The sequence below is a fragment of the Lonchura striata genome, chromosome 9 (assembly GCF_050655825.1).
Source record: "Lonchura striata isolate lonStrDom1 chromosome 9, ASM5065582v1, whole genome shotgun sequence".
NCBI lineage: Eukaryota > Metazoa > Chordata > Aves > Passeriformes > Estrildidae > Lonchura > Lonchura striata.
This window is the reverse complement of record NC_140711.1, coordinates 9,542,359-9,554,779: the sequence shown is the minus strand read 5'-3', so window position 1 is coordinate 9,554,779 and position 12,421 is coordinate 9,542,359. Positions and strand designations below refer to the sequence as shown.

The 12,421-nt window shown below is 42.4% G+C and overlaps 1 protein-coding gene across 1 annotated transcript in view; it reads left to right on the top strand.

Moving 5' to 3' along the window:
• The window catches only part of EPHA4 (EPH receptor A4), a 104,544-nt gene that overhangs the window by 72,765 nt on the left and 19,358 nt on the right, over positions 1 to 12,421 (top strand). The window contains exons 6-10 of the mRNA XM_021553675.3: positions 3,763 to 3,887; positions 5,050 to 5,209; positions 6,261 to 6,372; positions 11,469 to 11,527; positions 12,283 to 12,396. Of these exons, the coding sequence (XP_021409350.2) occupies positions 3,763 to 3,887; positions 5,050 to 5,209; positions 6,261 to 6,372; positions 11,469 to 11,527; positions 12,283 to 12,396 (570 nt within the window). The remainder of the gene's footprint in view (positions 1 to 3,762; positions 3,888 to 5,049; positions 5,210 to 6,260; positions 6,373 to 11,468; positions 11,528 to 12,282; positions 12,397 to 12,421) is intronic.

Genomic DNA, 12,421 nt, shown 5'->3' with positions numbered 1-12,421 from the left:
TCAAAACTGCTACAATTCAGCACTCGCTAGCCTTGGGACATGGCTTTATGGCATTTGGGTGAAGTTTTTGTAGTACATCTGTGCTCTTTCTCTCTCTGTAGGCCACAAGCTCAGAACTGAGGTAATAAAACTACTAGTAGGTGTTTAATGGCAGGTTATTGAGGAAGTAGATGAAAGAAAATTGCAACATTCACATCAGTAGGGAGTGGGGTTTTTAAGGCAGAGGAACTGCTGAGCTTTGAACTCAGGAAAGTTACACTTGGTGCTTTTGTTCAAGGGGAGACCCCTTTTTAGACACCAAAATACCTCATTTTGTGAAATGGGCTGTTCTGGTAGAATTGGTGCTTGGTATGTGCAGTCTGTGCACGTGTGGCAGAAAGCTGGCTGTTGTAAGCAGTGATGATTGAGAAACAAGTCATTGCTTACTGCTCCTTTCCAAACATAAAGGAGCAGGGTGGAGGAAAGTGCAAAAGGTGAAAGAAAAAGTGATCTCCTGCTCCCTGCCATAAGTTTCATGGGATCTTACTGTGAACACCTTAATTGTGAACGTTATTCTTTTTAGTCAAACTGTCCTCAATGTGTTTTATGTAGGAATGTGTGCATCTAATGAACAGCTAGCCCACGCACACAGAAGAGAGTATTCTCTCTTTTATTCTACTTGTAATCAAAGCATCATTTTACAACCTGTTACATGTTTATCTTCACATCATCCCTAAGAGGCAATTTGAAGGCAAAAGGCAGAAGAACAAAGAATGTAAATATTTTGCACAAGCTCACTCAGGAGGCTGTGTCTGCTGCCTGGAGTGCCATGTTGAGCTGGCAGTACTGACACCTTTTTTGTCCTGTACAGAGAATTTTTTATTGACCAGACTCCTAGGCCCTTTGGTAATAACATGTGCAAGGAGAAACTGTTGATCTTCCAGGAGTCCAGTTTTTCAGGTCAGATGGTGTATCCTGAAAAACAAGGGGGGAAAAGTAAACCTGATTTTTAGGGCTACTTGCAGAAATAAAAGGGAATTGGTAACAGGATTGTATCCATGCAGTGGGATAACTGTAGTACCCTCTGGGTGCTGGGTCCAGCTCCTCAAGGACCTCAGAATTTCAGCTCAATATCCTATTGCATAGACCACTGTAGGTCTGTGCTGCAGGGATGTCATTCCTGAAGATCTTCTTGCAGTTCTGTAGTTGGACTTTGGCATTCTTAGGATTTCTGTTTAGCTATGGAGAGGCAGGATGTGCAGCCAAAACAAAGTCAGGAACAAATGGCTCATCTGCAGAATCCAGGACAAAAGAGGATACTAAAAGTTAAATAGGATGAATTTGTATATAAAGGGCAGGAAAAAAAAAAAGGTCCATTCTTAAAAGTGTAAGGAGTAACAAAGGAATTAATGTACAAGTCCTTTTTGTGTCCTGGATGACAGGAGCATGTTGCTTATTCCAGTATGGTGTAGTGCCTAAGATCAGCTGTCCATTTTTTGGGGGAAGTGAGAACGCACTTGTTAAGCTGTATAAAGCTGAGAGTCTTTCACTAGAAGACTTAGTTAATATAAATTCTTCTGCTGCAAATAGCCATTTTACAATAGAGAAGAAATGTGTTTTCATACAGCATTTACCTGCCCAATATTGAAGGACTCACTAAATTCCAATATAGATGCCTGCTGAAATGAAATGGGAAACCAAGGAGGTTAAAGAGAGGATAAAGGAAAGAAAGTGAATTTTCTCCCTACAGTTCTTGAGGTCAGACCAGCATAAGTGATGGATTCTCAGTAAAAAGAATTGCTTGTCTGCCCTGCATGAGGCAGCAATTAACTGAGCAGATTTCTCTCCGCTTGGTTTATCAGTAATGGCGTGTGCGTGTGTGTTTTAGGGTAACAAATCTGATTTCTAATTTATAGCTGAGCAGTATTCTTATTGCAGAGGGAATTAAGAAAAAGGTTTGATTCTCTCTTGAGGAAGTGCCAGGTTATTAAGCAGGTTTGCAGTCATGCCACAGATATAATTCAATGGACCACACCTGGATCCTCCCTGTTGGCTGTGTGTTTATAGTCTCCTCTGTCATTCAGTATTTGCCTTTGCCTGTGAGAGACAGACAAGGAAAAAAGAGATAAAGGTTTTGGAGGCATTTCTAACAGAGATGCCAAACTGTCAAATAGTAAATCGGGAAGCAGCTCCCTGATGGTTTCACATCAAGAGGAGACACCCTTTTGTGACTGCAGCATCTACCGGTTATTTTCACTTCCATCAGAACTGTCTGATATGGTCAAGTAGGTTTGAGGCTTTCAACATTCAATTTTCCTTTCATTTATAGTGACTGTTTTATTTATTTGCCTTTCTTGGTAGTTTTCAAGGATATCTGTTTCGAGGATACTTTTAACTTTATAACATTTTCATGGATCATCATCCCAAAGTTTAAGGTAGAAAAAGAAACAAAAAGAAAGGGAAGTGGGGGAAAAAGAGCAGCTACAGCATCAGAGGACAAAGGAAGAAATATATTCAATTTAGGAAGACCTCTAATCTCTGGTTATACAGGACAGCTTTGTTAGATAAGATTAAAAATTTCATGAATGTCCCTTTTTATCCCTGGAGACTCCACCATTTATACCAGCTATTGTCAGCATCAAAAGAGCTTGATAACAGCTGGCTAGAGATGTGACCACACAGCAACACAACAGCAAGAAAGGGGCAGCCGGGTTCATAAATCTTCCGAAAACCCGTTCCCCAGCACAGCCATGAATCTGCAGCTATCAGGGGCAAAGGAGAAGGTATTGTCCTCCAGCCAGTCAGAAACCTGAACTTCAGCATTAGCAGGGGCTCTTTAGACAGTGCACGGTGCACAAAGAGATGTTTTCCTTTATCTTCTTCATTGCAGCCTTTATTACTGACACAGATACAGTTTAAAGGGTCTTGGAGTTTAGCTTGTTGCTAGGTAGAGTTTTTCCAAAAATGCTGCAGCCCTTACCCTTGGTGGTGCAATCCTGCTCTTTCTATTCATGGCATCAGTGCTGCACCACATGGGACAGGGTCAGGAGATGCCGTTTTGGCACACAGTGGACCAGTCTCTGGTATGTTTTGGCTGGAAAGGAGCTACCAAAGCGAGAATCTGGCCCTTGGCCATTTTCCAGGGACTGCCCATAGATTTAGGCATAAAGCAGGGCAAGTTATGAGGCACAAATTGGCTCAGACTGTTGAAATACAAGTTTCCTGGTTTTAGTGGGAGTGTCCAAATTCATACGTATTCAGCTTTACTCTGGCCTTACTAAATTCAGTGGCAATATTTTCTCAGCTTTAGAGAAAACTAGATAGGAATCTTAGGAACTTCATAGATCTTTTAAAGTAAATAGCTAATGGAATAACATCAGTTAATTTTAGGAGATGGAAGAAGAGAGCAACTGTGGGCCAAAATGTCACAGTACAAAAATTAGAGATCCTTTTAGTACCATGATCTCTTACGAAGGTTTTTACTTGGGCAGCATGAACATTGCAGTGCTTAGACAACTGTGTTGTTACTTCAAAACCCACCTATCTACCTATCTGCCCAGCATACAAACCCAATCTTTCTTAGAGATGATTATATGTAATTTTGGTAGAAAAAACAGGAAACATCTTTAATGTTTCTAATTTCCCCTCACCCCCACCCCCCAAGAAAAACATGATTTCTGAAATTGCTGATGTTGTGAAAGCTACAACTAAAAATACATGTTCCTCATTAAAACAAAATTATTGCTTATAATGTTTTGTTTGTCTTTTTTTTTCTCCTGGCAGCTCCATCTCCAATTGCATTGATCCAGGCTAAGGAGATAACAAGGCACAGTGTTGCCTTGGCTTGGCTGGAACCTGACAGGCCAAATGGAGTCATCCTGGAGTATGAGGTCAAATACTATGAAAAGGTACTGCTCAAAAATGGACAAGCAAGGAGTTCCCTTTGGACTTGGGTGCAGCTTTTTTACTTCATTCCATTGTGGTTTATGTCCAGATAGGATTCCATCATTTGAAAGCAAATGGATTCAGTTTAGTAAAATCCAATTAAGGATTTCATGCACTTGAATAGTTGCTTGAAAGAGTAAGACTCATAGGCTGTTCCAGCTGTACAGTATGAGTTTATTCTGTTATTTCTTTCCTACCTAGAAACTGAACTTTTATAGCAATCACATTTATAATGAGATTCAATAGTGTTCAGCAGAAGTGAGACATTAACTTTACTTCATAGACAGAAGTATAATAATGAAGTATATAACAGAGTCATAATAATAAGATCTGTTTGCCGACAGCTTCTGCTTAGAGTGATAGTGTGGACTGGCTGGCTTTTAATAGAGAATAAGGAGAGAAAATTAGATTCTTCATACTTCCCAAGTTAGAGGGAGATGCTATTCCTTCAAATAACTTCTCAAGTAGGGAATTATGAAAAGAGCTATTTTCTTTGAAGGCTCTCTGCAAAAATGAACAATTACCTGCTCTTGCTTGTGTGTGCTGTCTCTTGCATGCACACGAATGCTTCTAATTTTTTTTATGAAAAAAATCACTTACTTGCTTTCCACATACATTAAAAGGCATCTGATTTGCAGGGAAGCTAGATTATTACATTTTCTGATAGATTTTCTAGCCAAAAATAGAGCGATTTTTAATAAGGGACTTTCTGGAAGATGTTTTCTAAGTCTTTTATTTTAAAAAATATTTTTATCATTTTTTTAATATGGCTTCTGGCTGGTAGGAGGAAAAAGTGCTAGCATGTGTGAGTAAAATGTGCTTGTTCATCAAGAGGATCCTATTTGAATACTTGGCTGTTTTCCAAAGGTTTTCATTGTGTTACTTCTTAAATAATCAGTGATATATGAGCATCACACATACTGCCTCATCCTCCTTTTTTGGCTTGCTCAGAGCCCCATGCAGCACTCAGTGCTAGGGGGATTGAGCAAGGCCAGCAGCAGGAGCCCTCAGGATGTATTTTGAGAATTCCATTGCTGTTACTCATCTTTCATGAGGCAGTTTTGGCAAGGCTCTGGGGTTCCAGGTTCAGTTTCACTCCATCACCGCTGTGCTCTGCGTTGGCAGGACCAGAACGAGCGCAGCTATCGCATCGTGAAAACGGCCTCCAGGAACACGGACATCAAAGGCCTCAACCCCCTGACCTCCTACGTGTTCCACGTGCGCGCCAGGACAGCAGCAGGCTACGGAGACTTCAGCGGGCCCTTCGAGTTCACCACTAACACAGGTAGTGAATGGCATTCCCACCCAGCTCTGCTTCTCCTGCAGCACAGTGCAGACACAACTGGGCTGTGTGCGGGGGGTTCCCGTTGGATGCTCGGACTGTGGTGTGTGTGCCCTGAGAAAATGTTCCTCTGTGGCCACGTGGCTGTTGGTGATGCCGTGGTGCTGGCCTATACCTATGTGGATGTGCTGTATTGTGGATTCCAGCAGTGACAGTGCTTCACTGTGGCATAAGGAAACAGGCACCCCATCAACGCTTGGAAGCCGTTGATGCTTGAGAGATTTTGTTTTCTGAAAAGTAGACGTTTGCACGTTTCTGGAATATCTTATTTCAAGGAGAATAGAACCCTGTTACTCCCCTTTACAAGCTATTGACACAGATTTGTTAGGTGTCCTACATCAGCTCCCATACTTGCACTTTTCTTTAGACAGTTAGATAAAGACAAGAATGTTCAAACTATGTTGTCAGTAAGGCTTTTCACTTTGCTCAAGGAAACATGCAGATTTAGCCCTCAAAATGTTTGCTTTTCAGTGGCAGAAAGGCACTGTGACCAAACCTATTTTATTTTGGACATCGAGGTCTCCTTAAATCAAGTTAAGGTCATGCCAGTTAGTGGCAATATCATTCAGGATGTTAACAACTGAAAACAATCCATCAGGACAAGAGCAGACATTTTAAAATTACTTACTTTCCTACTGTCAGTTGTGGAGTGATCATCTAGCCCCTTGAAAGAAAAATGAGGAGGAAAGAAATGTGGAAAGCAATTAGAAAGGCAAAAAAATTAGTCATTATACCCTCTGAGCAGCATTGGAGGGGAGAAGGAGAGGGAGTTCTTGTTTCTGGTGAACTGAAATTCCCCAAATCATTATCAAACATCATGTCTTTAGCTCATTAGCAGTTGGAAAAATTGTGTCAAATGACTATATAATAAAGGCCTGAAAGTAGATGTGAATGCTACTCTAAACTGCGTTCATAAGCCAGAAGGCTCATTGAGTGCTACCTAGGTTGATTTTTTGAGGTTGTCTGACACAAATGCTCCCTTTTCTGTTTTCAGTTCCTTCCCCCATCATTGGCGATGGTACCAATCCCACAGTGCTGCTTGTTTCAGTGGCTGGCAGTGTTGTTCTTGTGGTCATTCTCATTGCAGCCTTTGTCATCAGCAGGAGGTAAGAACTTAAGCTTCTCTCTCCCTCTCTCTCTTTCATCAGGGAGCTTTTTGTCTCCTCCAAACAAAGCTAAATTCTTTGATTAGCATCATAAACAGTACATTTGCATTACAAGCCTTCTCCCGTGTAGCTTTGATCTTCTCGACATTAGTACCAAGCAGCATGTGATGTAATGGCAATAGTTCCAGCTCTATTTGCCCTTCAAATGCAAAGCTGATTCCAATAACTGGCATTGAGAAGCAAGCCAGCTAGAGATTTGTGGTTAGTGTAATTTGAAGATAAGTTTAATGGTATGGGTACAGTAGATTTTCTTGGGCTGACTCCTGACAGACAGGGAATAAACAACGGCAGTTTTGTTAACTAAGCCATCAGACTGCTGTCCTGGTGATTTTTGTGTTAGTCTGAGTCTGTACTAGTCCTTCCTGTGTGAGGGGATGTGACTGTAAAATGGAAGCTACAGCCATTCAGCATCAGAAGCAGTAACACAGCAGAACTGGATGGATGGGTATTTCATCGATGCAGCACCATAATCTTCTACCAAGTGCTTGTTCATTCTCCCAGATTCAACCCAGGCATCAGGAATAATCCTGTGAGTGGGAGGACAGTGTACCAGAAACACAGTGTGAGTGTTTCTGTCTTCATCTTTGTGTTCAATCTCATTTAAAAGGATCAGCATGATCTTGCTTCAGAGTAATTTTGAGATAAAACTGCTTGTATCATTACTGCATTTGAAGCCTGGGATCTGAGGGATGCACATTTTGTCAATCTCTGATGGTCAGTTTAATGGCATCAGCTGAAAATGCACTCAAACTCCTCTTCATTTGCTCTTTAAATTGTCCTGGGGAGCAGTTAAGTGACTATGATTGTGATATCTGGAAAGTAGACATGCATTGTGATCGCTTTCTGTGGGTGTTCAACTCAAAGCCTCCATGCTGGCAAGAGGAAAGAAGAGCAGAACATATGAAAATGTGGTGTGGAGAAACAGGTTTATTAAAAGCCATTGCAACAGAAAATAGCATCACTGAGCTTGATGACTTAATCTCCTCTCCGCTTTTATTGATCATGTTATTATTTAAGGTAGGATTGATAGCAGGATACATTGGATTTCTAATTATGAGTCTCCACCTTGGAGAATTGAGCCTGTCGAGCTGCTTTTGAGATGATTCCTTCCCCTTCTCCCCCTATAAAAAAAAGTATCTTCCCAAGGCTGATAAACACTCCTTGGTGATTGGCCCTCAATGGATCACTCTTTAGAAAATGAACTGTCAACCCCTTGCCCTGGTATTGATTCTCGTTAGGATCGGCCATAAAGCTGTCAGAGGAGAGGCTGCCTGGAGCCAGGTACTGCCAGACCTGCTGGGCTCAGCCAGGGCTGCTCAGGGCTGTCTGCTCACTTACCTCTGCCCACCAGTGTGCAGGCACACAAAGGCAGAGCAGGTGGGCAGCAGGGACAAAAGCCAGGTCCAGGCACTGGTGGCAATGGAGATAAAAGCATCCTGGTGGCCATGGGTTTGGGGATGTCCTGTGGTCTCTCTCAGAGAGGCCGTGGAAGGGGAAAGACAGAGCAAGATGAATGAAATACTAGGACAGTGAAACTACTCTGTGCATACTAATGCATGGTGCCTTGCTAATTAATAGCCCTTAATACACAGCTCTCCAGTAGCTGGAAGTAGCTCTCAATAAACAGAATCTACTTTAACATTCACTGTTACTGTAATGATTTTAACCATTATCAAAATGTCATTTAGAGGTGTGGACTTTGGGGATATTTCATGATGTTCCTATGCCAGCAGAAGTTAATAGTAAAATAATTATACTTTGTTCCAAAATTTTTTCTGATGAGAAAAAGCTTTTCTGTCCAGAGAGTCCCCGTGAGAAGGTTTTGTAATCTAACCATGACCTAAAAGTCCTATTTGTACAATCAAAACTGTGCTTTGGCCTGCAGACACGGCCTCTCTGCATCCATGAGCCAGTGTGGGAACAGGGCATATGCTCTGGGTGCCCACTTTTGAACACTGGGTTATTACTGATAATTTAGTCTCACGCTTTTTGCAAGACATTGTTCAAATCCCAAAATTCATCTTTACAGCAGAATTAGTCGAAGGACTTTGCCTTCAGGCAGCTCAAGCTGTTTGGCTCTGTCCTGCTATGTGAGAACCAATCTGCCTAATGTTCCTTTAAACTTCCCGAGGTTTGGATGGGGGCATCCATGGAGCAGCAGGCAGGACATGTCCTGGGTGGTCCTAAACCCTGCTCTGAAGGAATGCTGAGGGAAATTGCAACGTCTCAAAATGAGTTGTAAGTGTAAAACAGAGAGAGACACCTAAAAGGGCTTGTGTGTAGTAAGATGGTCTGACCAAATCCTCTGGTCACCTGAAAGTTTCTCTCTGAAATTCGTCCAGCTGATGGGTTGGTTTATGTTGGGTTCTGCTCTGACACATTTGCCCACCTTTTTCCAGGGGTGTTGCTCTGCCAGCCTGTGCCTAAGCCCCCCAACCCCTCTTTGTGTGGAGAGGAGGAGGTGGGAGCAGGGGCATGGCAACCAGGTCCTGCTGTTCCACCTCAGTGCCTGCTAATTCCCCCCGCTGTTAACTCCTCTTCATCACCAGCCCCACCTGGAGCTCTGCCTGTCTCTGACCCCTGCAGTTCCTGAAAGCTTCTGTGTTCTTTTCCTGAATGCCGGCTACTTAATCACCGCGGCCCAAATCCCCGTAATTAGGGGATTCAGATCTGTGACAAAGGCTCCCTTCTGCCACTCAGGTGAGCTGCCCCAGAGGCAGCCCCAGCCCTGTGCCCCGTGGCTGCTCTCCAGGACAATGACACACAGCAGTGTCCTGCCCAGAGCCAGGCAGCAGAGGTCAACAGGTGACACGGTGAGAGGTGGAAGTAGGTAGTTAGTTTAGAAGGTATTATTTAAATTTAATAAGCTACAATTACATTGCTTGAACAGTAATCCCTTTGTTTCCCTTTGCTTTTTGCCATCTTTGAGTTTTAGTGAGGGAAGGTTATTTTTTAATCTGTTGTGAGGGTGCTTGTACTTTTTAAAAATAAGATAAAGAGAATTTTTTTCATACTTAAAATGCTTTCATGCAAAGTCTGTTTGCATTTTGTATTTCCCATCTGTGCCTGAACATTAATAAAATAAATTTGAAGGATCCTGATTAAAATGCAGAATCTTCTTTTTCCCTTTTTTTCTTTCTTCTGAGAGAAGTTGTATAATATCTGAAACCATCTCTGCAGTTCCCTTAGCTGGCCTGATCTTTTGTGGACTTAGGTGAGATTTATGCTGGCTCTTCCTTCTTATACAGATCAGTAGCTGGGAACTACCTCATCCCATTATTTCCCTCAGCTCTGTTACCAGTGCTTTAAGTGCTGGGGCAAATAATCTGTTTAAATGGATGTTTGGGTCCAGTGTGGGTTTTAATAATGCTCTTCTTGGAGCCATTTGTGTTTCTGTTACTTGTGTCAAGAGAAGAAGCTCCCACTAGTTTATGGTTGGTGTGTGCCTGGTTTTTTTGTCTGAGCACAAGTCCTGTCAGTGTTGGGAGCTGTGACATTTGATTCAAAGATCAGGTTGTTGTCACACGTCAAACAGGACTTTTTCCTTCTGTTTAATGGTTAATTTCTATTTTTTCCTGGCATAGTGTGTTGTATGACCCAGCACGAGGACTGCAAAGGGAAAGGCTGGAATGGCCTCCCAGCTGACAGCAATGGGAAGCTGCCATTCCCCACAGGGCAGGTGCAGAGTGGGAAGTGAGATGCTTTTTGCTAAGGGGCAGAGAGGTTTTGCTGACAGGAGAGGTATGGTAAGACTCAGGGAGATGTGCTGCAAGTGAGGCTCTCAGTTATGTCTTCTCTTCCTGTTACCTGCAAGTTTTTTGACCCCTTTTAACTCACATCTTCTAGGTTTTTGTTGTACCTGCTCCCATTTTCCTCTTCTCCTTATTCCCCATTTTCAGCCTATTAATTACCCCAGTGTCACCCCAGTGTCCCTGGCAGGCCTGGTTGTCCCCTGCCCCACTCCAGGCAGCTGCTGCACATTTCTGGCTGTGCCATTCTCCCCTCCCGTTCTCCAGGCTTGGTTTCTCCTTCTGCCTTCCATCTTATCTCCACTCCAGCCACTTGCCAATCAGCTCTCCTGGGTCTGGCTGGGAAACCTGGATTTCCCAGGAGCAGGCAAACTGAGAGTAAGCAACAGTAAGCCCTTCTCTCCATTAGTGTCTGCTCTGTGCTTGGTTCTGAACACTGAAGGATGGGTGGGTAAAAGCCCAAATCATTTCTCTGCACCTACGTACTACTGGATGCTGGCCAACTTCAAATTCCTACACATTTGGCTGAGCAGACTCCTAAATATTCTCCCTAATGGACTAACTTCTTGTATTAGCTTTTTGTAGTGCTCCTTGTCCATTGGAGCTGAAAGCTGAACTAATTAAATACATAACTGGATTACAATATCACAGGTGTAGGTGTAGAAGTAGTAATCTATGGAATTAACATACTCTATGTTATTGCCTCCAGCCCAGAGAGTTAGTAGAGGAATTCTGCCATCAGGAGTTCTTCAGCCACTTCAATTAAGCAAGAATAAGCAAAATCCTTAGGGTCTTAATTTTTGATGGTCAGGGTTGGTGGTTTTTCTTTTTTTTTTCTGCTGAGATCCTGATTTCTGTGTTAAGAGACTTGTTTCCAGTTTTAAATTTGCAGTTAAATAAGTGTATTGATGTTGGCATTTGCCTAATGATGTTTGAAAATCAATATACCAAAACATCTCCATTGTAGCATTTCAATCCCTGTGTGGTAGGAGGAAAAAGCAATTTGCCCCCTCATTTGCAAAAGTAAGTTTGAAGGAAAAGTAGCCGAAGCACAAACTTTTTTTTTTCATTCTTTAAATGCCGAGGTACAAATAGATTTGTGTTTCCTTTGATGCTCTGTTGATGCCAGTAACACGTAGGGGAGTGTGAAGATCCTCCTGCCCTGGCTGTGTGTTGTGTCATGGCTGTGGCAGGTGCCAGCAGCTCAAGTCTCTGCAGGTCAGGACAATGAGCTTGTTCCAGAGGGAGATCCTTCTTTTGCACTCATGCTGTGTTTTGTTCTGACAGGCGCAGTAAGTACAGCAAGGCAAAGCAAGAGGCAGATGAGGAGAAACACTTGAACCAAGGTAAAAGGCCCTGGTGCTTGGGGGTTTTGGTTTGGGTTGTAAAACATGGCTCATGTTCTGGTGCAAGGGAAATAAGGGATTGCATTCCTCTTGAAGTGAATAGGTTTCTGTTTTCCTCTCTTGCAAACATCCTGCTTTGAAATTCATTTACTGCAGTAACAGGGAAAATAGAAGTGTCTGGGTAAAATGTTTTAAGAGTACAGAGAAGAGAAGAGTTTATCAAGTTTTTCCATTGTTCTTGCCATTGAAAGATAGCTGTTTTCAGCCACTTGCTTTCTAGGCAGGATTTTTCCCCACAACACTCTCTTAAAGCAGTTGCTGAATGGGCCAGAGGCAATCCTGCAGGAAAGGGAATGTGAACTTTGCTGCCTTTTTTCCAGCACTTAATCCTACTGTTACTTTCATGTACCAAACCCGGGACCTGGCTCCCACAGGCAAAAGGGATGTATTTTAGTCTTACAGGTCCCTGACAGGTTATGCTAGTGATGGCAGTGATTTGTGAAGCTCCTTAATTGGCAAAACCCTGATTCCTTACATCAATATTGGGAAATATTAAATGTTTACACTTTAAAATATTGCACTGGGGGGAAAAAATACTTAAGTCCTTCCTTCCTTATCACTCATTCCTGGCTTACAGTACATTTTTATTGTACACTCTCTTTGCTGTTGTATATCATTAAGGCTTCAGTCTCATATGTTCTGTGTTCAGCAGCATGTAGATCAGTGACTTCAAATAAAACATTTCTGCCTTGCAGGTGTTAGAACATATGTGGATCCTTTTACATATGAGGATCCAAACCAAGCTGTGAGGGAATTTGCCAAAGAAATTGATGCCTCCTGCATAAAGATTGAAAAAGTTATTGGTGTGGGTAAGTGCCAGAACTTTTGCATTTT